Source organism: Amblyraja radiata, chromosome 9 (assembly GCF_010909765.2).
Source record: "Amblyraja radiata isolate CabotCenter1 chromosome 9, sAmbRad1.1.pri, whole genome shotgun sequence".
Taxonomy (NCBI): domain Eukaryota; kingdom Metazoa; phylum Chordata; class Chondrichthyes; order Rajiformes; family Rajidae; genus Amblyraja; species Amblyraja radiata.
Genome location: NC_045964.1, coordinates 48444034 through 48471030, shown reverse-complemented (window position 1 = coordinate 48471030; position 26997 = coordinate 48444034). Strand labels below are relative to the sequence as shown.

Genomic DNA, 26997 nt, shown 5'->3' with positions numbered 1-26997 from the left:
TTGACCCACCGAGTCTACACCGACCATTGATCACCCACTCACACACCAGTTCTACATACTAAGGGTAACTTACCTCCAAAGTTAACCTCCCAACCCACACGTCTTTGAGATGCGGGAGGAAACCGGAGCACCCGGGGGAAAACCACACTGTCACAGGGTGAACGTGCAAACTCCACACAGACAGCATCCGAGATCAGGACCGAACCCAGGTCTCTGGTGCTGTGATGCAGCAGCTCTACCAGCTGCGCCACTGTGCCAATGTTTGAAGGCAAATAATGTAAGGAAATATAAAGATGAGTTATGGGATTGTTCCTCTATCAGTTGGCATGGACCTGATGGGTCAAATGGCCTCCTTCGGTATTGACACTGATCAATAGTGTCAACAATGTTGACACTAACGTTTTATTGAATCAATAATGTTTTATTGGAAGTGAAGAAAGGTTTCAACCCGAAATGTACTTTCCTTTTGCCAAAGATACTGTCTGACCCGCTGAGTTATTCCAGCATTTTGTATCAATCTTTTATTGGAACTCTTCTATCTGAGATTTCAAGCAAAATGACTGCAAATTATGCCATTTGATGTGCAACAGATACCTATCCAAATTTGTGCCCAGTTAAATTTCCAGAATATGCCAAATAATACAGCATGGTTACAACCGAGTTTCACTGTGGTAAATATACCTTCAACATGGTATGGTGCGCATTACGCGCGCATGGTGCGTGGTGATGTAGGCAGTGACGCGCGGACGTGAGCGGCGCCCCAGGATTTTGGGATTCACAAAATCTTTGCGCGCCACCTGCGTGATGCGCAAATGACACACAAATGGGACAGGCCCTTAAGGCTAAATGCAAATTGGAGGAACAGCTTCTCATATTTCGATTGGGCAGTTTACAGCCCAGTGGTATGGTTATTGATTTCTCTCACTTCAGGTAGCCCTGGCATTCCCTCTCTCTCTCGATCCCTCCCCCACCCAAGTCACACTAGCTTCTCGGTTTCACCCAACAAACAGCTAACAATGGCCTGTTTCCTTATCGTTGTTGTTCTTTTTCTCTCTACATCATCATCTATATCTTTTGTTTCCCTTATCCCTAACCAGTCTGAAGAAGGGTCTCGACCTGAAACGTCACCCATTCCTTCTCTCCGGGGATGCTGTCTGGCCCGCTGAATTACTCCAGCTTTTTGTGTCTCTCTCCCATTATCATTAAGCTTGGCAAGGACACACATGCATGTCAGAATGTCGGAAGAAGGTTTGCACAGTTCTTGTTTTGTATATATTTTTTATTCTGAATAAAATTAACTTTGATTTTTTTTAAAGTGCAGTAAAATGTATACTTAAAATTCCCCTTCAAAAGTGGGAAAATGTAAATTCCCCTGTAAACCTACAACCAAGTTATTTATTGTTGCAATTTTTTTAACCAGTAGCAATAAGTAAGTGGTTCCATCTTCAACTTTAGGATGCATCTAAACATCTAATCCTAAAGTAATGCATCCACAACTTTTTTAAACAGTTTCTTGCTATGAAATAGGTCCCACGGACAAAAACATGATAATAATATAATTATGTGATTTCACGATGTTGGTGAAGGAAATGATACTGGCTAGGATATTGGGAAAACTTCCATTTCTCTTGCTTTGTATAGTTCTGTGAGGTTTTAATTTAATACATCATCTGAAGGGTGCTGATCCTCAGAGCGTAGCACTCCCTCAGTACTACACAGAGGTGTTTAGTTTGTTGTGCTGTAGTCACAGCAATGGACTTTGAACATGCGACAACTGTATTCCAGAACTGAGGAATAATTACATTTCCTTTATTATTTTGGTTCGTACACCACTGGCAGCTGTTCCGTGCACGGTCACAATTCCCCATGTAGTTTTTAAGCACAGCCTCAGGATGTTAATTTGCACTTATTTCTTTTAAACTTATTCTCATCAGTTCCAACGCATGTATTTGTCCATTTAAGAACAGTGCAGTCTGATTGAAATAGCTCCTGCTGTGCACAGTGGAGTGTGCAACGTTAGATCGTAATTCATTTGTTTTCCACTTGCAATCGTCAGCAACATGTTCCGTCTGAAAGATATTGGCCTCAATGGGCAAATGGTCTCAAAAGCAGATTTCTACAGTAATTAATTTCAATAAATTTCCTTTTACTTTTGGTGTTTTCCTTAAAGGTGGTCATTCTTATATTGCTGCAGGGCTAAATAGTGATCCATCTTGCTTTTGTTGTTGTGATAGAGGTGGTGTTTAACCCTATTCCCAGCAGAAACTAGGCATGTAGGTAGTTAACTGGGAATAAAAGACTGGGAAGAAGAGTCCAGACCCGAAACGTCACTTATCCATGTTCTTCAGGGATGCTGCCTCACCCGTTGAGTTACTCCAGCACTTTGTGTCTCTCCTTGGTAAACCAGCATCTGCACTTCCCTGTTTCTTCCAAGCTGTTATCAGGCAACTGAATCGTCTTACCACAACCAGAGAACAGCACTGAACTAGTATCTACCTCTTTGATGACCCTCTGACAATCCTTGATCGGTCTTTGCTGGCTTTACCTTGCACTAAATGTTATTCCATTATCATGTATCTATACACGGTCAATGGATCAATTGTAATCATGTATAGTCTTTCTGCTGACTGGTGAGCATGCAACAAAAAGCTGTTCACTGTATCTCGGAGCATGTGATATGAAACAAAACTGAAACTTCATAAGGTATTTTATGTACAATTGACAAGGTCTAGTTCCAGATATTCCTGAGAAAAGCTCATGATTCCACGTGGAACACCGAAGCACTGAATATCCTGCAGTTGTTGCCAGCAAATTCACAACTTGGTTGTGCATTCACCAGCTTTTTCATGTTTCCTCATGGCTTTTGAACGTTTGCAACAGTTTTTTTCTGCCTCTGCCAAGTGATATCATTTATGGCTATGCTGTGCAGGACATCATTGACCAGTTGGAGATGGCTTCATGGACAAATGTCCACATAATGTTCACAAAGCAAAACTAGTATGGTTGGGGGGGAGGGACTCAAATTGGGAAAGCTAGCAGTCAGTGTGAGAGGCAGGAGGCAGAGAATGGTAGCACTCTGACCCAAAATGTAGGGGAGAGAGAAGAGAAAGACAATAAACAGAGAATAAGAGGGTGGGTTTCTTAAATGTGTATACTTTAATGCTAGGAGCATTGTAAGAAAGGTGGATGAACTTAGAGCCTGGATTGACACCTGGAAGTATGATGTTGTGGCGATCAGTGAAACATGGTTGCAGGAGGGCTGTGATTGGAAACTAAATATTCCAGGATTTTGTTGCTTCAGGTGTGATAGAATTGGAGGGGCAAGAGGTGGAGGTGTTGCATTGCTTATCAGGGAAGATATTACAGCAGTGCTTTGGCAGGATAGATTAGAGGGCTCGTCTAGGGAGGCTATTTGGGTGGAACTGAGAAATGGGAAAGGAGTAGCAACACTTATAGGGGTGTATTATAGACCGCCAAATGGGGAGCGAGAATTGGAAGAGCAAATATGTAAGGAGATTGCAGATATTAGTAGTAAGCACAAGGTAGTGATTGTGGGAGATTTCAATTTTCCACACATAGACGGGGAAACACATTCTGTAAATGGGTTGGATGGGTTGGAGTTTATAAAATGTGTGCAGGATAGTTTTTTGCAGCAATACATAGAAGTACCTACTAGAGAAGGGGCGGTGCTGGACCTCCTATTAGGAAATTAGACGGGTCAGGTGGCAGAGGTATGCGTTGGGGAACAGTTCGGGACCAGTGATCACAATACCATTAGTTTCAATATAATTATGGAGAGGGTCAGAACGGACCTAGGGTTGAGATTTTTGATTGGAGAAAGGCTAACTTTGAGGAGATGCGAAAGGATTTAAAAGGAGTAAATTGAGACAGTTTGTTTTATGGGAAAGATGTGGAAGAGAAATGGAGGACATTTAAAGGTGACATTTTAAGAGTACAGAATCTTTATGTCCCTGTTCGGTTGAAAGGAAATAGTAAAAATTGGAAAGAGCCATGGTTTTCAAGGGAAATTGGACACTTGGTTCGGAAAAAGAGAGAGATCTACAATAATTATAGGCAGCATGGAGTAAATGAGGTGCTTGAGGAGTATAAAGAATGTAAAAAGAATCTTAAGAAAGAAATTAGAAAAGCTAAAAGAAGATATGAGGTTGCTTTGGCAAGTAAGGTGAAAATAAATCCAATGGGTTTCTACAGCTATATTAATAGCAAAAGGATAACGAGGGATAAAATTGGTCCATTAGAGAGTCAGAGTGGACAGCTATCTGCAGAGCCAAAAGAGATGGGGGTGATATTGAAAAATGTATTTTCTTCGGTATTCACCAAGGAGAAGGTTATTGAATTATGTGAGGTAAGGGAAACAAGTAGAGTAGCTATGGAAACTATGAGATTCAAAGAAGAGGAAGTACTGACACTTTTGAGAAATATAAAAGTGGATAAGTCTCCAGGTCTGGACAGGATATTCCCTAGGACATTGAGGGAAGTTAGTGTAGAAATAGCAGGGGCTATGACAGAAATATTTCAAATGTCATTAGAAACGGGAATAGTGCCGGAGGATTGGCGTACTGCGCATGTTGTTCCATTGTTTAAAAAGGCGGCTAAGAGTAAACCTAGCAATTATAGACCTGTTAGTTTGACGTCAGTGGTGGGCAAATTAATGGAAAGGATACTTAGAGATAATATATATAAGCATCTGGATAAACAGGGTCTGATTAGGAACAGTCAACATGGATTTGTGCTTGGAAGGTCATGTTTGATGATTCTTCTTGAATTTTTTGAAGAGGTTACTCGGGAAATTGATGAGGGTAAAGCAGTGGATGTTGTATATATGGACTTCAGTAAGGCCTTTGACAAGGTTCCTCACGGAAGGTTGGTTAAGAAGGTTCAATTGTTAGGTATTAATGATGGAGTAGCAAGATGGATTCAACAGTGGCTGAATGGGAGATGCCAGAGAGTAATGGTGGATGGTTGTTTGTCAGGTTGTAGGCCAGTGACTAGTGGGGTGCCACAGGGATCTGTGTTGGGTCCACTGTTGTTTGTCATGTACATCAATGATCTGGATGATGGTGTGGTAAATTGGATTAGTAAGTATGCAGATGATACTAAGATAGGTGGGGTTGTGGATAATGAAGTAGATATTCAAAGTCTACAGAGAGATTTATGCCAGTTGGAAGAGTGGGCTGAAAGATGGCAGATGGAGTTTAATGCTGATAAGTGTGACGTGCTACATCTTGGCAGGACAAATCAAAATAGGACGTACATGGTAAATGGTAGGGAATTGAAGAATGCAGGTGAACAGAGGGATCTGGGAATAACTGTGCACAGTTCCCTGAAAGTGGAATCTCATGTAGATAGGGTGGTAAAGAAAGCTTTTGGTGTGCTGGCCTTTATAAATCAGAGCATTGAATATAGAAGTTGGGATGTAATGTTAAAATTGTACAAGGCATTGGTGAGGCCAATTCTGGAGTATGGTGTACAATTTTGGTCGCCTAATTATAGGAAGGATGTCAACAAAATAGAGAGAGTACAGAGGAGATTTGTTGCCTGGGTTTCAGCAACTAAGTTACAGAGAAAGGTTGAACAAGTTAGGGCTTTATTCTTTGGAGCGCAGAAGGTTAAGGGGGGACTTGATAGAGGTCTTTAAAATGATGAGAGGAATAGACAGAGTTGACGTGGATAAGCTTTTCCTACTGAGAGTAGGGAAGATTCAAACAAGGGGACATGACTTGAGAATTAAGGGACAGAAGTTTAGGGGTAACATGAGGGGGAACTTCTTTACTCAGAGAGTGGTGGCTGTGTGGAATGAGCTTCCAGTGAAGGTGGTGGAGGCAGGTTCGTTTTTATCATTTAAAAATAAATTGGATAGTTATATGGACGGGAAAGGAATGGAGGGGTATGGTCTGAGCGCAGGTATATGGGACTAGGGGAGAATATGTGTTCGGCACGGACTAGAAGGGTCGAGATGGCCTGTTTCCGTGCTGTAATTGTTATATGGTTATATGGTTATATGTGTGAACCTAGCAGCAGAGGCCTGACTCACTGCTCCAGGGAAGAACCTGGGCCAATATCTTCACAAAGAAATACAATATACAATACAATACAATACAATACAGTTTTATTCATCACATCGCACATAAAGTGCAAGTGAAATGAAATGAAAGTGAAATGGGTGATTATCTGACGTCTCACTTGGATGCCACATTGACATTCCATGAATCGCTGATTGGCAAGTACTCGGTGGGGTGAAGGGTCTGTTTCCACGCTGTATCTCTAAATTAAACTACCGTAAATTGTCGGGTTCTAACTGCAATTTGAAGTGCAACCCAAGTGCACTAAGACCCAAGACCTTTCCACGAGTGATGATCTCTCAGAAGAAGATCACGAGCTGGTGAATCTTTCTACATTCCTTTGTGGGGCTAATTAGCAGTCTGTTCCTTGTGCATCTAGGTGTAAAAGTTGGACCCCTCCTGCTTCCTCTCTATCACAAAATGTCATGAGAACCGTCCATCACTATTGCTTATTTGGTAATTGCATCGTATCTGACAGGAGCAGGAATTCCAAATTTGCATTTAATTAGGCCAAATTATCAAACATTTCTACAGCCTTATTTTGTAATGAGAGTTTAGTTTAGTTAGGTTTAGAGATACAGTTGTGGAAAAGGGCCTTTCGGCCCACCAAGTCCCTGCCGACAATGATCATCCATGCACTAGTTCTATTCTACACACTAGGGACAATTTACAGAACCCAAGTAACCTACAAGCCAATTAACCTGAACGTCTTTCGATGTGGGAGGGAGCCAGAGCACCCGGATAAAACGCATATGTCATAGGGAGAATGTACAAATTCCATACAGACAGCACCCTTAGTCAGGGTTGAACCTGGGTCTGTGGTGCTGTAAGGCAGCAACTCTACCGCTGTGTCACTATGCAGTCCAGAAGTGCAATTGAAATCTAAACAAATAACTTCCATATCAAAAGAGGAAACATCAATATGATACATTTACTAAATCCTCACATCTAACACACTTCACAACCAATTACAAAAAATCACCATTAGTTTGTATAGCACAAAGTCTTATGAATAATAAAACATTAAAATTAATTTCCACATTCAGTTTGAAGTCGACCAGCACCACTACAGTTCAAGCTTCGGACACAGGTGGGTAAAAACTAATTGCCAAGTTGCTACAAATGAGCTTTTTGCTTTCTTAGAATAGAAATAATTATTTCGCAGAAGACCAAAGAGCTCTCATCCTAAGGCCACCAGAGGTGCACACTCCACACTTATCGAGAAGTAGCTATATAAATGATATTGTGGTTCTTTATTCCCAGAATAATTCTGACTGAATCACTTGTCCCCGACAAAAGGCAGTGAGAAGCTAATGAACAGTCTGCCACAAGGTCAATTTTGTTAACTTCATGGAGAGAAGAATAAATTGGTTAATCATGGACAAGCTAATTTGAACTCAGAAGCAAAAAAAAAACTATCTGCTGCAGCAGCATTTGTGAATGAAAGAAATGGTCGGTGTTTTGGGTCCAAATGTTGCATCAATTCCATATCATCATAATGTTCTATTAGCGGATATTCATTTTAAAATCAGGGGCATGTTTTAAATTAGAATTCAAGAAATTTGCTGAAGCTTTTTAAGGCATTGGTCAGACCGCATTTGGAGTATTGTGAGCAGTTTAGGACCCCTGTACCTAAGGATGTGGAATAGGTCCAGAGGAAGTTTACGAGAATGATCCCGGGAATGATTGGGTTAATGTATGATAAATGTTTGATGGCGCTGGAACTCTACTCACTGGAGTTTAGAAAGATGAGGGAGGACCATTGAAACTTATCAAATAGTGAAAGACCTGGATAGCATGGATGCAGAGAGAATGTTTCCACCAGTGGGAGAATCTAGGACCAGAGCCATAGTCTCAGAATAGAAGGATGTGCCTTTAGAAAGGAGATGAGGAGGAATTTCTTTAGTCAGTGGGTGGAGAATCTGTGGAATTTATTGCCACAGATGACTGTGGAGGCCAAGTTATTGGGTATTTTTAAGATGGATATTGACAGATTCTTCATTTTTAAGGGTGCCAAGAGTTATGGGGAGAAGGCAGGAAAATTGGGTTGAGAGGGAAAGATAGACCAGCCATGATTGTAGGAGTATAGGAGCAGGGAGGTTCTACTGCAGTTGTACAGGGCCTTGGTGAGACCACACCTGGAGTATTGCGTACAGTTTTGGTCTCCTAATCTTAGGAAAGACATTCTTGCCATAGAGGGAGTACAGAGAAGGTTCACCAGACTGATTCCTGGGATGTCAGGACTTCCATATGAAGAAAGACTGGATCGACTCGGCTTGTACTCGCTAGAATTTAGAAGATTGAGGGGGGATCTTATAGAAACTTACAACATTCTTAAGGGGTTGGACAGGCTAGATGCAGGAAGATTGTTCCCGATGTTGGGGAAGTCCAGAACAAGGGGTCACAGTTTAAGGATAAGGGGGAAATCTTTTAGGACCGAGATGAAGAAAACATTTTTCACACAGAGAGTGGTGAATCTCTGGAATTCTCTGCCACAGAAGGTAGTTGAGGCCAGTTCATTGGCTATATTTAAGAGGGAGTTAGATGTGGCCCTTCTGGCTAAAGGGATCAGGGGGTATGGAGAGAAGGCAGGTACAGGATACTGAGTTGGATGATCAGCCATATTGAATGGCGGTGCAGGCTCGAAGGGCCGAATGGCCTACTCCTGCACCTATTTTCTATGTTTCTATGTTTCAATGATTGAATGATGGAGTAGACTCAATGTACCAAATGGCCTAATTCAGCTCCAATGACTTTAGTTATTAATTAGTTATTAATTCATTGAATTTATTGAATTATTGAGTTTTTGATTTTTTGATTCTGATATACTGTATGGCCATTGTGTTAATAGGCTTATGCTGCTACAAGTACGTGTTTTATTGTAGCGTTATCGGTACATGGGACAATTAAACACCTTTGACTTGATTAAAGCACAGAAAGGCGATGAACTTGAACAATGGAGCAGGAACATTTATCAGAAATGACATTTGAAACTAGGATTCCTTGGACTGTATTGTGAGAAAAAAATCATGCCAGTGGATGGGGAAAGATGAAGAGTCAGTGGATAGGACCATTAATTTAAAAATTGTCACTGAGAGCAATTGGAGTCGTTAGAAAAATTGTTTGAGTTGTTGGAGCGTGGGATGAGGAGAGAGTTAGATGATGGGTAATGGTTTGAAATGGCTCCAGCCATTTCACACAGGTGACAATGGATTAAATAACCTCCTTCGGTGCTGTATGCTTCATGGTTTCAGATATCATCTTCTGTCTACTGTTTTAACAGAGACATTCAATAATTGATGCTAAATGCATGAACACACCAAAGAAAATAGCAGGCAAAACAATGTCATATGAATGCATTGAATTCCTTTAACAGGTGAACTCTGTTCACATTACTAGTCATCAGTCGAGCAGCTTAGTTGCCATTCCCACAGCTATCAAAATCAGAATGCTGATCCTTCAGTTCTTAAGAAATTTGTATTAAAGCAAACATAATTTAAAATTTGATTTTATTTCCTATTAAACAAAAACCTGTTCATGTGCAGAATACAGGAACTAATTAGGAAAGCAAATGGAATCTCGACCTTTGAAAGGAAGGTGGAGAGCAAGAGTCTTACTGCAGGTGTACAAGCCTTCAGTGTGTAGTATCAATTAGTGATTTGATCTGCTTATTAAAGGAAAACATACTTAAACTGGGGTCAATTTAGAGAAGTGTCGATCTCTGGGGTGAAGAGATGGTTTTGTAATTAATGATCAAGTAGATTGGGCCTGTACTCTCTGGAATTCAGAAGACTCGGAAGTGATTGCATGGAAACGTTTTATATGCAGGGGCAGAGATAAGGATGGATTTCTTCTCAAAATAAATTGTGAATCTGCAAAATTAGTCAAATTTAGTTTAGTTTAGTTCAGAGATACAGCACTGAAACAAGCCCTTCGGTCCACTGAGTCCGCGGCGACCAGCGATCCCCACACACTAGCACTATCACTGTCCTGCACACGCTAGGGACAATTTACATTTTTTACTAAAAGGCAATTAGCCTATAAACCTGTACGTCTTTGGAGTGTGGGAGGAAACCGGAGCATCGGGAGAAAGCCCAAACAGCTATGGGGAGAACGTATAAACTTCATACAGGCAGCAGCCACAGTCAGGATCAAACCAGGGTCTCTGTAAGGCAGCAACTCTACTGATGCGCCACCATGCCACCCAAAATTAATTCCCCCAAAGAAGTGCCTTACAGTTCCAACAACAAAAGCTTAATCCTGATCTCCAGTGCTGCTTTTGTAACGTTTGTGCTTTCTTCCTTGACTACCAGGGTTTTCTCTAGTTTTCTCCCATCTATCTTCTTATATTACTAAAAGTCTGATCTTAACCGCTTTTGGCCCACTGTGCTGCGATTTCCGAGAGAACGCCGTCACCTACGGCCATCATTTTTGGCCACCTCACTCAGAGCCCCCCTCTGCCTTCCGGGACCGGAGGATTTTTCCCATCTATGTAAAATCAGAGAGATATTATGTTTAAAAAAAAATTGTCATTCTCTCTGCTGCCCCCGCTGGCGGCAGGGGGAGGGACTATAAAACCTGGAAGAGTTGTCACTCACTCAGTCTCTGCCAGACCCAGGAAGCGAGAGGGTCACGGCTCTCTGAGCTCTGAGCTCTCTGAGCTGCAAATAACACTGAACGTACGTCCACTCCACAGTGAGTCCCGTCGATGCGGCTGTAAAGTGGCTGCTGCCCAATAGTTTGCCTCGCCTTTTTATTTTTATTTTTTTTGTTTTTTTTTGTTTTTGTTTATTTTATTAGAAGTTTATACAATACAAAACAATACAGTGGCACCTAATTTTAGGTTCCAACTATGTCATACCGTAATCCATTCCATGTACAACCTCTGGTTTTATGTTATGAGAAGGAAGTAAGCAAGACAAGAAAAAGAAAACAATAGAAAGGGGAAAGAGTGAAAAAATAGATGGTAGAAAGTAGAAAAATGTGAAGTGTGTATATAAAAAATAAAATAAAAAAGAAAAGGTGGAAAGTAGAAATAGAAGAGAAGGCCCTTTAAAAGAGAATTTTTCAAATCTATATTCGGAGATGTAGATCTATCCACGTCATGAACTGAAATCAGCAATCCTTATGGTACCGCTGCATCACATGATTCCAAAAAGTCGATGAAAGGAGACCAACTCCTTAACAATTGGTCATATTTATCTATTAGTCGGAGTCTCATTTCTTCAAGGCGTGCTATGTCCATCATATTCCTAACCCACATTTTAACAGTTGGTATGGCTGTATTTTTCCAAAATTTAAGTATCAATTTCTTTCCAATTATTAACCCATAATTAAAAAAAACATTTTGGTCTTTATTTAAATTGGTATCTTCTCCTATTATTCCAAATATAATCCATTCCATTTTGGGTTCTATTCTTGACTTGAAGAGCTTTGTAAATATATCAAATATATCACTCCAAAATGTATTCAACTTTGTACATCCTACAAATGAATGTGTTATATTAGCGTTTTGAAACAAACATTTATCGCATCTGGGAGAGACGTTTGGATAAAATTTATTCAACCTCGTTTTTGAATAATATAGTCTATGTAATAATTTGAATTGAATTAAATTATGTGTTGTATTAATAGAACAGTTATGTGTGTTCATCAAATACTTTTCCCATCTATCCTTCGAGATCTTTATCATTAGCTCCTGTTCCCAATCTTCCCTTAGTGCTTCTGTTGAGGGTGATTCTCTATATAATATATTATTATAAATGTATGATATTAATTTTTGTGAATCAGCCTTAATATTCATTGCTTCTTCTAAAGGGTCTAAAAATATAGTTTGAAATCTATGTGTATATTTCTTCATAAAGTCACATACCTGTATATATTTAAAATATTGATTATCCTTCAATTTAAATTTTAATTTTAATTGTTGAAATGATAACAGTTTACCCAATTCATACATATCCCCTACTTTCCTAATCCCCAGTCTATCCCATTGTTGGTATGTTTTGTCGATGAGAGAAGGTTTGAATGCGGGATTGTTCACTAGTGGAGTTAATACTGATAAGATTATTTAATTTCAAGGATACTTTTATTTGTTTCCAAATTCTTATTATATTGTGAATAATTGGGTTCTTCTTATATATTATACTATTCAATTTTATCGGTGAGAGCAGGATCGTTCCTCTATCGTGCGGATAGCACTCCTCTTTCTCCATTCTTATCCACTCCAACTGCTGAGTGGAACTATCCAGCCAGTACATTATGTTCTTAATATGCACTGCCCAGTAGTAATACATAAAATTAGGTAATGATAAACCCCCAACTTCTTTAGGTTTACACAAATGCTTTCGTTGAATTCTATGTGTTCTGTGATCCCATATAAAATTAGTGATAGTGGAATCTAGTTTTTTGAAAAAATATTTTGGAATATATATTGGGATCGCTTGAAACAAATATATTAATTGTGGTAAGAAAGTCATTTTTATAGCGTTAATTCTACCTATCAATGAGAGCGGAAGTGTTTTCCAAAATGTAATCATATCATTCAGTTTATTTAATAGTGGTATAAAATTGGCACTAAATAATGATTTGTGTCTTCTCGTAATTTGAATACCCAGATACTTGAATTTTTCTGTTGCAATTTTGAAGGGGAATTTTAGTAAATGTCTCGAATCCTGTGGTTTTAAAGACATAATTTCGCTTTTATTCCAATTTATTCTATATCCTGAAAAAGAGCCGAATTCCTCAATTAGTGTTAATAAGGTGGGTATACTCGTTTGTGTATTAGTAATATATAGAAGAATATCATCAGCATATTGTGAAATTTTATTCTTTGAATCCTTAGTGTTATATCCGTGAATATTCGGGTGATTTCTAATCTTTTCGGCCAACGGTTCTATCATAAGGGCAAATAGCAATGGTGATAAGGCACACCCTTGCCTATTACCCCTTGATAAGTAAAATTTTGGAGATAGCGTATTGTTAGTTAATATTCTTGCCGTAGGTCTATCGTAAAGTAGTTTAACCCATCTAATAAAATTCTCTCCCATATTGAATTTTTGGAGCACCTTGTATAAATACTGCCATTCTACTTGATCAAATGCCTTCTCTGCATCCAGCGTGACAACTGAAATATCTTCATTGTCCTCATTATGAGAGTACATTATATTGAAAAGCCTTCTCAAATTATTAAATGATTGTCTTTTGGGTATAAATCCCGTTTGATCCGTATTTATTAAATTGTTAATATAATTATTTAGCCTTCTAGCTAGAATCTTTGCTAAAATTTTCTGATCCGTATTTAGTAGTGAAATAGCTCTATAAGAACCCGGTTCATCTAAATCTTTATCTTTTTTTGGTATAAGTGTTATTATTGCTTCTGCTAGGGTTTCTGGTAGTTTATTTTCGGTATAAGCCTGCGTGTATAAATTGAATAATCTTGGTATAATTGACTCCTGAAATCTTTTATAAAATTCATTACTAAAACCGTCTGGTCCTGGGGTCTTCCCATTTTTCAGTGAGTTTATTATTTGTTTTATTTCTTCACTAGTAATCCGTGCTCCTAATTGCTCTTGTTCTAAACTATCCAATTTTGGGAGCTTGCAATTATCTAAAAAATTTGTAATTTTACTTACATCTGTATTTATTTTAGATGTATATAAATTGTGATAAAATTGGGCAAACCTCTTATTAATATCCTTAGGCAGTGTTAAAAACTCACCCTTATCCGATTTAATTTTAGTAATAGTTTTTTCCTTTTCTCGTTGCCTCAGTTGCCTCGCAAGTAGTTTATGTGGCTTATCCCCAAATTCGAAGTGTGCTTGTTTTGTAATTTGGAATAATCTTATTACTCTAGCCGATAGTATTCTATTAACTTTATATTTCAATAAAGTCATCTTATTATGTTTATTTATGGTTGGGTCAGTTGCATTGTCCAGTTCTAGTAGTTTTATTTTCTGTTCTATCCGCTGAAGTTCTCTTTTATTTTCCTTATTTTGAAAACTTTGGTAAGAAATTATGACGCCGCGAATATATGCCTTGAAGGTTTCCCATAATAGAAATACCCGGCGTGTCATTTATTTCGAAAAAAAGTTTTATTTGTTCTTTTATATACTCATAACCCTGCGGGTTATTTAATATATGTACATTGAATCTCCAAAAAGGTTTTATACTCGGCATTCCCTCAATTTTAAGTATAAAAGTCAATGGTGAATGATCAGAAATAATACTATTATGATATGATGGTTTATTCGTATACGGGATTAATTTTGTGTCCAATAAAAAATAGTCAATTCGCGAATAAGTTTTGTGAACTGATGAATAAAATGAGTATTCCCTACCACTTGGTTTTGCTATTCTCCAGATATCAGCTATGTTATTATTTTTTATATAAATATTTAAAAATTCGCAGGTCTTAATTTTAGCAAGACGCTTCCCTAGCTTTATTGATTTATCTAAGTATGGATCTATAACACAGTTAAAATCTCCCCCCATTATTATATTTTGATAATTATGCTCTGCGATTAAATCTATTATTTTCCTAAAAAATTGTGGGTTATCAAAATTAGGCGCGTAAATATTTATCATAGTTAATGGTGTATTGTAAATTTCTCCCGTGACTATAACATATCTTCTCTCTTTATCAGATATAGATTTCTTTAATTTAAAAGGTGTACCCTTCCGAATTATAATAGCCGTGCCTCTTGCTTTAGAGGTGAATGAGGAGTAATAGGTTTGACCTATCCAATTTGCCCTTAATCTGATCTGAGTTTGTTGTTTCAGATGTGTCTCTTGTAGGAAAGCAATATCCATATTTAATGATTTTAATTGTGCCAGAATTTTACCCCTCTTAATTGGCTCATTCGCACCTCTGATGTTCCAACTACAGAAGGTGAGACCTCCGATATTTATTCGACTATTATCTTGCATTGGCTATTATTACCAGACTGTATGATTCATGTGATGCAGCCAAGTACCTCGGAATCCCGAATCCAGAGTTGTCCTTCATAGTTTCTACAGTAGTTCTACATCTCCTGACACTGTTAAACATAATTAAGGGAAAGAGAAAAACATAAAATAAAGTGTACATAAAAATTGTTAAGTCATACAACACATAATTGTGAATAAACAAAAAAAGTGAATGTAATTTTGCCTCGCCTTTTTAACAAGTTTGTGTTCACAAAATGAATTTTGGTTGTCAGGTGGCTGAAGCCCAATTGTTTGCCTCGCCTTTTTAACAAGTTTGTGTACACAAAATGAATTTTGGTTGTCAGGTGGCTGCAGCCCAATTGTTTGCGTCGCCTTTTTAAAAAGTTTGTGTTTACAAAATGAATTTTGGTTGTCAGGTGGCTGCAGCCCAATTGTTTGCCTTGGCTTGGTTTTTAAAATCATTGCAACAGTTGGATGCCAGCCAAAGAATCCATTCGTCCCACAATATCTATAATAGCCCTCTGGAAACCAGTACCTTCGGCCCGCAACACCCATACTAGCGCAACAGAAAGCCCCCCCCCCCCCCCCCACTGGCGAGCAATATTGGAATTGGTGGAGAGGTGGAATATTGCGTTGGTGACCTGCCCTCCCGTGTGATGCTGGGACCCAACGGGTCCCACTTAGTCTAGTATTCCATAAATTTTGCAGGTTAGTCGGTTAATTGGTGACTTTAATTTGCGCTTACTTCAGGTTACTGTTAGAATCTGTGGGGAGCTGATGAGAATGTGTGGAGAACAAAATGGGATTAGTGTAGCGTTAATGTAAATGGGTGCATTGGTATTGGTTTATTATTGTCACGTGTACTGAGATTCAGATAGTCGGCACAAACCTGCTGGGACACAGGGCATGTTTGATGCCTGATATGATCCATTATGATGAGCGTTTGACAGCACTGGGCCTCTACTCACTGGAGTTTAGAAGGTTGAGGGGGGGACTGCATTGAAACTTACAGAATAATGAAAGGCATAGATAGAGTGGATGTGGAAAGGATGTTTCCACTGGTGAGAGAGTCCAGGACCAGAGGTCATAGCCTCAGAATTAATGGGCGCTCTTTTAGAAAGGTGAGGAGGAAATTCTTTAGTCAGAAGGTAGTAAATCTTTGGAAGTCATTGCCACAGAGGGCTGTGGAGGCCAAGTCAGTGGATAGGCAGAGATATAGAAATTCTTGATTAGAATGGGTGTTAAGGGTTATGGGGAGAGCAGGAAAATGGGATTAGGTGGCAAAGATCAGCCATGATTGAATGGCGGAGTGGACTCGAAGGGCCAAATTGCCTAAATCTACATGTGTGAATGTGTGTGAATGTGTGTGAGTGATTGGTGGTGGTCGGAGGGGCCGTAGGCGCAGATTGGCAGCCACGCTTCCGTCAGTCTGCCCCAGGGCAGCTGTGGCTACAGAAGTAGCTTACCACCACCGAGTGTGACTGAGGAGTGAATGAATAATGCGATGTAAAGCGCCTTGAGTATTAGAAAGGCGCTATATAAATCCCATCCATTATTATTACTCCTATAACTTGTGAACGGGTTTCTAGCTCCATTGCTGAAAGAGCCACAATCTTAATGAGTGTTGGCAAAGCAGATCTGAGGGGACACAAAGCTTGCTCCTGCTCCAATTTGGTATAACCTCTCATTCAAACCTCCTTTTTCTCCAGGACATCTGTTGAAAACTGAGAGCAAGGTTACTCAGATAAATTGATCATTAATGAGAAACTGGACTAGATCAAAGCCAACAGCAAAGAAAAAACACAGCTGAGGTTCATTCAACCCTTTCCTGATGAAAATGCGAGTCCAGGCAGGATCATAGTTGTAGACTGTGCTTGAGATCATTGTATGTTTTTAACAATTGTTACAAGTGAAATCAAAGAGCTCCCCATTCCTTCTAATGATAAGTCACTGAAAGATGCCTCTGCTTTAATATTACAGAGAGACTCACCTGCAGAATTCTCACGCCATTTGATGCAGCAAATTGTTTCTGCAATTAGTAACGGCTCATTTTCGGCGACACAAGATTTTGGATCAGTAATCATATCCCTCGGTTTATCGGACTCCTTTGAAAATGTGACTGCTGATTATGAGTCCTGTTCGTTACTCACATTTGTAATGTTTCAAATATCACAAAATATTTGTTGTGCATTGATGGTTTCAAACCATTGAAATTAGGCTAACTTTGATTGAATTAATAAACAAAAATCTACAGAACCCAAACATTCTGCTGGTCATTCACAATGTGCTACATAGAAAGATAAGCTTAAGTTGTTTATATTGCAAACATATACTCTGCAGAATTAATCAGTTATTATTTTCAGCAAATGTAATTTAATTTTTCATATGCATTCAGAAATGAAGATTGAAATCCATGTGCAACCATAACTCTAACAGTGATAACTTCTCGTATGGAAGAAGTTCCCATTTCAATCCCCCAGTGTACAGCCCTTACAACACTCGCCACTGTCCCATTAATAACATGCCCCTTACAGGTATGTCCCAGGAGGCTCGCAGCTCAACAGCACGTCCCCAAACAAGAGAAAGAAGAGGGGATTTGTGGATAACAACATTAATTATGGATTTCTCTCCTGCTACATCTTTCAGTAACAGTTTCAGTAATCAAAGCAGTAACCAACCAGAGGTTCTCTGCAGCAATCATGAACTTTGATGGGACTCGATCTGTGCAGGTCTGAACACTGTGGGCGAAAAATGTCAGCGTGCTCGCTCGTTACTTACAGTAAACATCTACTCTGATGGACTTGATTGCAGGGGTACTCAAGCCGTTGTCAGCCTTGCAGTAGTAGCGGCCTCCCTGGTGACGCTGGATTCTGGTGATCCTCAAGGTCTCGTTGAAGACACTGTTATCGTGGAACCTGTCTGAGGCACTTCCTGCAGTTTTGGTCCATCTGATCTGAGCAAGTAACATTAGAGATGGTTATTAACTTTGATACAGAAGGCAGAGCCACAGAGCCCATCGGGCAAAAGGTGCAGAAGTGTGAAAACGCACACCACCAGATTCAGGGACAGTTTCTTCCCAGCTGTTACCAGGCAACTGAACCATCCTACTGCAACTAGAGAGCAGTCCTGAATTACTATTTATCTCAATGGTGAGTCTCGGCTTTATCTTGCACTAGATGTTATTCCCTTATCGTGTATCGGTACACTGTGAATGGCTTGATTGTAATCATGTACTATCTTTCCGCTGACTGGTTACCAAGCAAGACCAGGTTTTCACTGTACCTTGGTACACGTGACAATAAACTAAACGGAACTGAGAAAAAGCACCTTCATTCAACAGTCATGTAGCATGGAAACTGTTCCAAACTTGTCCATGCTGAACAAGTTGTCCCATCTACACTAGTCCCATCAGCCCACATTTGCTCCATATCCTTCTAAAACTTTCCTATTCATGCACCTGTCTGAATGTCTTTTAAATGTTGTTATTGTATCTGTCTCGACTACCTCTGCTGGCAGCTCATTCAATAGTCAAAGTTCAAAGAGAGTGCACCACTTCTGTGATACATTGATAGGAATTATTTTAATTCCACAGAATATAAAAGATATGTAGGAATATACTGACTAGGTCAGATCCAAAGTTTGCGTTAATGCAATAAAAATAGGAATAAAAAAAACCTGGAATGCTAGGCAGGTCAAGCAACATCTATGCAGAAAGGTAAAGTGTAGGAAGTAACTGCAGATACTTGTTTACACCAAAGATAGACACAAAATGCTGTAGAAAATCAGCAAGTCAGGCAGCATCTCTGAAGCAAAGGAATATGTAACATTTTGGATCAAGACCCTTCTTCATACTTCTGATAAAAGAAAGGTCTTCACTCATCTGTTTTTTTTTCTCCAGAGATGCTGCCTGACCCGTTGAGTTACTCCTGCATTTTGTGTCTATCATCCATGCAGAGAGGTACATGGATAGGATATGTTTAGAGGGTTATGGGCCAAGCTCAGGAGGGGAGGGGGGTGGACAGGTGTAGATGGGGCATGTTGGTTGACATGGGCAAGTTGGGACGAAAGGCCTGTTTCCACGGTGTATGAGTCTATGAGAGAAACAAAGGTAAAGTTTCAGGTCAATTACTATTCTACTGCACTGGAAAAAATTAGAAAAACAAGCACGCTTAAACTCAGAGAGAGGGGAAGGGATGTAGAGAAGAAAATGAATGTCTGGCAGAGAAATGAGACCAAAGAAAGTGGGATGCACAGATTAATGATGATTAAGGAATGGTGTTTCATGTTCGGTAATTATAGCTAATCTGTCTGGGGAAGGTGTTAATGGGGAGGTCAGGGGAAATAAATAAAAATTGCAAGATAAAAAAACAGCAGCGGTGGCTAGAAATCTGCAATAAAAGAAGATGCTGGGGAAAAAAACTGGCATTTTGAGCAACATCTGTGCAGTAAAAACATAATTTACATCATAACTGCCCAAGGACTGAATGGTAAGCAAAAACTGGAAACACCAAATATCAGAACAAAAACAAATAATGTGTAGAAAGGAACTGCACATGCTGGTTTATACTGACGATAGACACAAAGTTGTGGAGTAACTCATCTGGTCAAGCAACATCTTTGGGGAAAAAGGATGGGTGACATTTCGAGTCGGAACCCTTCATCAGACTGAAAATATAAGGGAAGGACCAAACAAAAAAAAATAATAATGCTGGGACCACTTACAAAACGAGGCTGGAGAGAGAGATAGTACTAACACCCCAGCCTGGTGTGCCCAACCCTTCCCCCATGTAAGACTGTTAACTAAAATGCTAACCCTCTAACAATTCCTCACCCAAAACCACATCCCAACCAGTTTCTCTCTCCATGAATACTGCCTGATCTGCTGGCTGCTCAGAGAGCTCTTTATTTTGGCCTGCCATCTGATGCTGTGTGGGGCACCTCACAAATGTATGTTTCTCTCTCACGGATCTCCCATCTCTTTATGCCTCCTCCAGACTGGCTGAAATTAACAAATCTTTATCACCTTTTCCAAGTCAGCACCTGGTCTAAGAAGACATCTGTCTTCTTGCTCTCCACCTATCAAGGCATTCTCTTCTGAGAAAATCTGAAGAAGGGTCCGATCTAAAACGTTACCTATTCCTTTTCTCCAGAGATGCTGCCTGACCCACTGAGTTAAAGCCCTGTCCCACGGTACGAGTTCATTCCAAGAGCTCTCCCGAGTTTAAAAAAAATCAAACTTGTGGTAAGCACGGGGACGTCTCTTAGCACTAACGGCAGGTACTCGGGAAGACTCACTAAAGGCAGGTAAGCACAGGAAGACTCGTGAAGATTTTTCAACATGAATAAAAATGTCCACGAGAGCCCCGAGTACCGACGAGTGGCCTTTACCGTAAATCTCCGAGTTCGAATCAGGGCAAACTCGGGAGAGCTTTTGGAATGAACTCGTACCGTGGGACAGGTCCATTACTCCAGTATTTTGTGTCTATTTTCAAAGCATTCTCTCTGAACATAAACAAGTTCACCTGTGAAAATAGGAAAATAGTTTTTAACCTGAATCTGCATCTCTTTCCACAGAGGCACAACGGTAGAGCTGCTGCTTTACCAGAGACCCAGGTTCGATCCTGACTACAGGTGCTGCCTGTACGGAGTTTGTACGTTCTTCCTGTGACCACGTGGGTTTCCCCCGGGTGCTCCGGTTTCCTCCCATATTCCAAGGACATGCATGTTTGTAGGTTAATTGGCCCTAGCGAGTGTAGGATGCATTAATGGGATAACATATAACTAGTGTGCAGGTGATCAATGGTCCTCATGGACTCGGTGGTGAATCCTCAAAATATATTAAGAGTAAAGGGCAGATAGACACAAAATGCTGGAGTAACTCAGCGGGACAGGCAGCATCTCTTGAGTGAATGAATGGGTGTCGTTTCGACCTCACCCATTCCTTCTCTCCAGAGATGCTGCCTGTCCCGCTGAGTTACTTTGATTTAAACCAGCATCTGCAGATCCTTCCTACGCACAAGAGTAAAGGGCAGTTGGGAGCGAAGACTCCCATAGGAAGGGATTTAGAGGTACAAGTCCTTAGTTCCCTGAAAGTGGCAACACAGGTGTGATGATGGTGGCATAAGGCGTGCTTACCTTCAGCAGCCAGGGCAGTGAATAAAAGTGTTGGGACACCATGTTGTACAAAATATTGGTCAGACCACACTTGGAGTATTGTACATAGTTCTGGTTGCCACATGACAGGAAGGATGTGAGTAAGTCGGAGAGGGTGCAGAAAAGATTCATGAGGATGTTGCCCGGTGACTGGGTCTGTTTTTCCTTTAGCAAGGGGCATGAATGAGTAAAGCCTGGAATGATATGGAATTAATTGAGGTAATGGGATAAGTCTGGGTAAGCATCAAGATAGGCATGAAGGGCCTGTCTCTATGCTATACAGCGTTATCATTCTATGGTCCAATGGTACATTGTGAACACATTATTTCATACCCACATAATAATGACAATTATTTTATCTGACACCTTGATTTTGGAACACTGTCGTTCATATATGCTGTCACAGATTGCAAATCACTTACACACAGCTTTGAACTTAGGTTTACGAATGCCGCACGTAAAGGTGTCACCAAGCAACACCAAGCAGTTAGTCCTTGAGGCAAACTTTCATTATCTTTCAAATCATTCAGAATCTCATCAAGGTTAAAAATTGTCACCAATATGATCAGTGAGAATATGACAACCAATTTGATCTTGTGGTTACTAATCCCTTTATTCAGCATTAACTATGTAGAATATGAGCCAGAAAGGGTGCTTGCATTCTGGGCATTGAAGACAAAATAATATGTTTTTTCTAAATGCTTTCCGGCAAGAAAGTGTATGAGAGTTATGCTGATAGTTTTGTTTTCCAGTTTTAGATGGCATCATTGCATTATGTTCTGTTGAATTGAAAGCCATTTGCACCATTTTGCAAATGACATGGATGACGGACACTTGGAATACCTGTGAATGCAGAATTTAAGAGAGTAGAATATAGTGGCTGTAATCCTAAAATACTTGCTCTTTCATAGTCTGTTTTAAAACCCTTCATAACAGGCTGCTGCATATGTAGCATAGACTAATATTCACTCACTATATGGTACAGATTGGTCAGAGAAAGATACAAAGTGCTGGAGAGTCTCAGCGGGTCAGGCAGCATCTCTAAAAGACATGGAAAGGTGACGCTCCTGTCTCCCCCTCCTCTTCCACCTACATTATTTCATTTAGCTTTACAAATTGCAACTCTTCAATCCCTTTGTCATTTTGTCTTTTCATCTCTGGCCTTTGTCCAACCATCTGCCAATCAAAAGAAAATCCTCACCTGTATCAATCTATTGCCTGCCAGGCTTTGTCCTGCCCCTCTCTTCCAGCTTTCTTCCTCCCTACCAACACAATCAGCCTGAAGAAGTGTCCCAACCCAAAACATCACCTATCCATGTTCTCTAGAGTTGCCGCCTCACCCGCTGAAAGAGTTTTTTAGTTTTAGTTGTAGAGATGCAGCGTGGGAACAGGCCCTTCGGCCCACCAAGTCCAAGTTGACCAAAGGTCACCAATACACTAGTTTTATCCGACACACTAGGGACAAGTTACAGAAGCCAATTAACCTACAAACCTGCACATCTTTGGAATATGGAAGGAAACCAGAGCACCCGAGGAAAACCAATGCGGCCACAGGGAGAATGCACAAACTCCGCACAGGCAGCACCCATAATCAGGACCAAACCCAGTGCGGTTAGGAAGCAACTCTACCACTGCGCTACTGTGCCACCTGTACTCCAGCACCTTGTGTCGCCTTTTTGCCAACCAGCGTCTGCAGTTCCTGGTTTCTACAGATTGGTCTTATTCCACCCCCATCCCAATTCTTAATAATCGTTCCATAAACAAAACAAACTGACTTAGTCAGCTGCTGCAAGAGTGGCTAACTGTACCTACATTAACAGATGGTTTGGTTATTCAGGCATCTATGCAGAAGACTGGGCATGAAGCTATAATATTCCTAATACTGTGGTAAGGTAGGCTGCAAATGGTTAAAATAATACTTTTGTAGCACAGATAATTAAACCAATTGTGTGTATGAAGACACAGCAGGAGCCGGGAAGTTTTTATTTCTTCATGTGAAATTTACTGCTGTGAATGTATAATTTTATTAGAACTGTCTCTCCATTGGAAATTTATTGAAGTAGAAAGTGTAAACACAGTAAAAACTTATATTGACAATTTTGACTGTAATTCAGAAATTATAACAAACATGGTATTGTAGTCAGTGAAGGTGGTTATGAAGAGTTACAGTTTGAACTTGATCAAGTGGACAAATAGCTGATGGTGTTAAATTCAGATATGTGAGAGATGTGGCATTTTTGGGAGGTCAAACAGGGCAGCACCTTCACAGTGAACAGTGGAGCCCTGGGGAGTGTTGTAGAACACAAGTATATAGTTCCCTGAAAATATCACTTGAAACATATAGAGTGGTAAAGAGGCTTTTGGCAATTGGACATCATCTGTCAGGGAATTGAGCATAAAAGATGGAACATTATGGTACAGTTGTACAAGGTGTGGTGAAGCTACACTTGGGAGTGTTGAGTTCAGTTTTGGTCACCGTATAATCATTAGGCTGTAAAGAGTGCAGAGAAAATTTACATTGATGTTGCCAGGACTCGAGGATCTGAACTATAGGAAGAGGTTGGGCATTTGTGTGGCCCACTTGCCCAGGACTGTATTGCTTGGAATGGAAGAGGCTGAGAGGTGACATTTTAAGAGGTGTATAAAATCATGAGGGCACTAGATAGGGTGAATACACATAGTCTTTTTTCTCTGCATATGAGAATCAAGAACTAGAGGGCATAGTTTTAATGTGAGAGGGGAAAGATCTGATAGGAACCTGAAGGGCAACTTTCTTTTTTTCACAGAGGGTGGTGGGAATATGGAATGAGCTGCTGGAAGAAGTGGTTAAGTCAGGTACAATAACCAAACATTTAAAAGACCTTTGGACGGGTACATAGAGTGATATGGGCCAGATGCAAGCAAATGCAACATCTAGTTGGGACATCTTGTTTGGAATAGATGAGTTGAGCCGAAGGACATGTCACCATGTTGTATGACTCTATGACACTAACGTTATAAGAAGCATCAAATAGCTAACACTTTCCCAGACAGTAGAGGAAAAGAGTTGAAGACTTGATCAAGCCATTTGGGGAAAGGGAGTGTCTCAAAGGAAAGTTTCAATTATAAGTATTGATGGCAAAGTGACTTTACCACCAAGGTAAGACTACCTTGATAGTCAGGAAGGGTGGAATGCGCTATCACTGGCAAATGCCACCATGTGGACCAAGGGCAGCAGATTGCAAGAATGACATTGTCAGAAGTCATCCCTTACTTGATTGTCCACAGATTCAACCCAGGACAATTATAGTTATGTGTACATTTCAGCTTGTAACATGGAAATAAAGAAATAAAATTCATGTTCATAAGTGATAGGAGCAGAATTAGGCCATTCAGCACATCCTACTCTGCCATTCAGCACATCCTACTCCGCCATTGCTGATTCTATCTTTTCCTCTTAACCACATTCTCATGCCTTCTTCCCATTACCACTGACACCCGTAATAATCAACAATCTATCTCTGCCTTAAAAATATCCATTGACGGCCTCCACAGTCTTCTGTGGTTGTTGTTTGCTCTTACTACAAGGATATGGTAATCTCTCAATTTCAATTGAAGTTATTTCATAACAAAATAAATGATTTATTGTTAATTATCTCAAATTCCCTGGTCAAGTGTTCAATGGAACCAATGGTAATTCAATTACTGGCCTGTTTTAAACTTAAGCAGGTAGAGGAGGAGAGAGATCCTGCAGAAAGCACTGGTACAAGGTCTGTCATTAGCTAATTGTGATGTGCTTCGTATTGAACACAAGGCATGGCATATCACAGTAAACATGGTTCACCTGTACTAGTACATATGGAAGCCTAACTATGAAAATCTGCCAAAACCTGATCAGATCTGAGAGGAACCATACAGTGCCAATGTCTACTTCAAGCAGTGAAGATGATTGTGAATTAATTTATTGCACCTCTGAAATCTCACTCATTCAATTCCGAGGAGCTGGCACCGAAAGTCACACTACCAGCCATATAGTATGAAAGTCTTTTGATTTCCATGATCCATGTTGTCTCCAGGTGTTAAGCATTTGCAGCTGCCGGAGATAATTTAATATGAAGAACTGTGACCTAAAATCAGCTGAGATATTTTAAACAGAATGGTGTGTAATGACAGTTAACAAAGGACCAAATGATTCTGCATTCATCATTCGACTCAGAAAATGTCTGAATTTTCATGATGAGATATTAACATGAAGAAAGAGAGTATTTAATGTTCATTGACTTCCAAGATCATCTGAGAAGCAGGGGAATTATGTGTTCTCTTTTTGTGACAATGGTACATTGTCAAATACAGAAGACAACAGAACCAAGGTCCCTGGACATCTCAGAATCGAGTTCAAATTGCTAACTTTGTTGCAAATGTTGCAAGTGAGAATCAATATTATCTAAGCTCCAGATAAACCAAGTCCGATTTTCGAGTGAACGTACATTATTTTAGTTTGATTTCTATCAAAGCTATCCACGATCCATGTGGCGGCATGGCGGCACAGCGGTAGAGTTACTGCCTTACAGTGCCAGAGACCCAGGTTCAATCCTGACTACGGGCGTTGTCTGTACGGAGTTTGTACGTCCTCCCCGTGACCGCGTGGGTTTTCATCGGGAGCTCAGGTTTCCTCCTGCACTCCAAAGACGTACAGGTTTGTAGGTTAATTCAGCTTTGGTGAAAATTGTAAATTATCCTGAGTGTGTAGGATAGTGCTTGTGTACATGGATCACTGGTCGGTGCAGACCTGGTGGGTCTTAGGGCTTATTTCCATGCTGTATCTCTATAAAGCTAAAACTAAAACAAAAAAATCAATGGTGGTCCCATAGTTGCAGAAACAGGACTAAAATTGGACTCAAATGATCCAATCTGTTAGGAGTTGTTTACAGTTCTGGGTGCTTCATTGTATAATGGATGGACTAGTGTCTGCAATGGTGCACTGTAGACATGACCCAGGTTATAGAGAGAGTTGGAGCTATATTAAGTGGCAATCCATGGGGGATTTCTTGACGGAATGAGTGATGGAATGAATCTGTAGCCCAAATCAAAAGGGAACACACAGAGACAAATAAGAGAATTTAAAGGGAGTGATAGAAAAAATGTCCTTGCTTGGATAATGGTCACAGTGTGTATGCAATCATCATTTCAAAACCTCTGTTAAAACAGAGTCTATTAATTCTCCCAAGTGAAGGCAAAAATGAGATTAAAACATACAGGAATTATGCAGGAGCAAAAGGTGCAGACCAGATTCAAATAAAAAATTGCCCTCCTAGTTCAATCTATATTTGGCAGACTGCTATAGCCCACTAAATATTCAACAAACAGCATTTTTATGGTTTTAGCATTCCAGGCATATCGGTTGTATTTGTTACCTGGTGAGATATACCAGATACATTTGAAATAATTATATTAACTTTTTGAAGCCTGCAGGATAAGGCAGGCCTTCAACCAGCCTGTTAAAATATTTGCAGTATAATAAATAAACAACTGTTGTTTCATTATCCACTATTATTTACTGCTCTGTTTAGTATATTGATGGTAATTTGTTATGGCGCTTTATACATTCCAGTGCATCTAGCTGCTGCAAATATTCTGCAGCTGAAGATAGCAAAGGGATCTTAGCACCAGATAAGCTTATTTTTGAAAATAAATACTATTAATAAAGATTAAGCATTATAATAATAATAATAATAATAATAATGCATTTTATTTGCTGGCGCCTTTCTGGACACCCAAGGACACCTTACAGGACATAAAATCACAATACATTTATCAATATTAAAATCAAGTTGATTAAAAACAAAAAACAAAA

General features: G+C 39.9%; 1 protein-coding gene across 2 annotated transcripts in view; it reads right to left on the bottom strand.

Annotated features, from left to right (window-relative positions):
• Positions 1–26997, bottom strand: part of mdga2 (MAM domain containing glycosylphosphatidylinositol anchor 2) — a 1081316-nt gene that overhangs the window by 814144 nt on the left and 240175 nt on the right. For both annotated transcript variants that reach the window (XM_033027338.1, XM_033027337.1), the window contains exon 3: positions 17790–17964. In XM_033027338.1, the coding sequence (XP_032883229.1) occupies positions 17790–17964 (175 nt within the window). The remainder of the gene's footprint in view (positions 1–17789; positions 17965–26997) is intronic.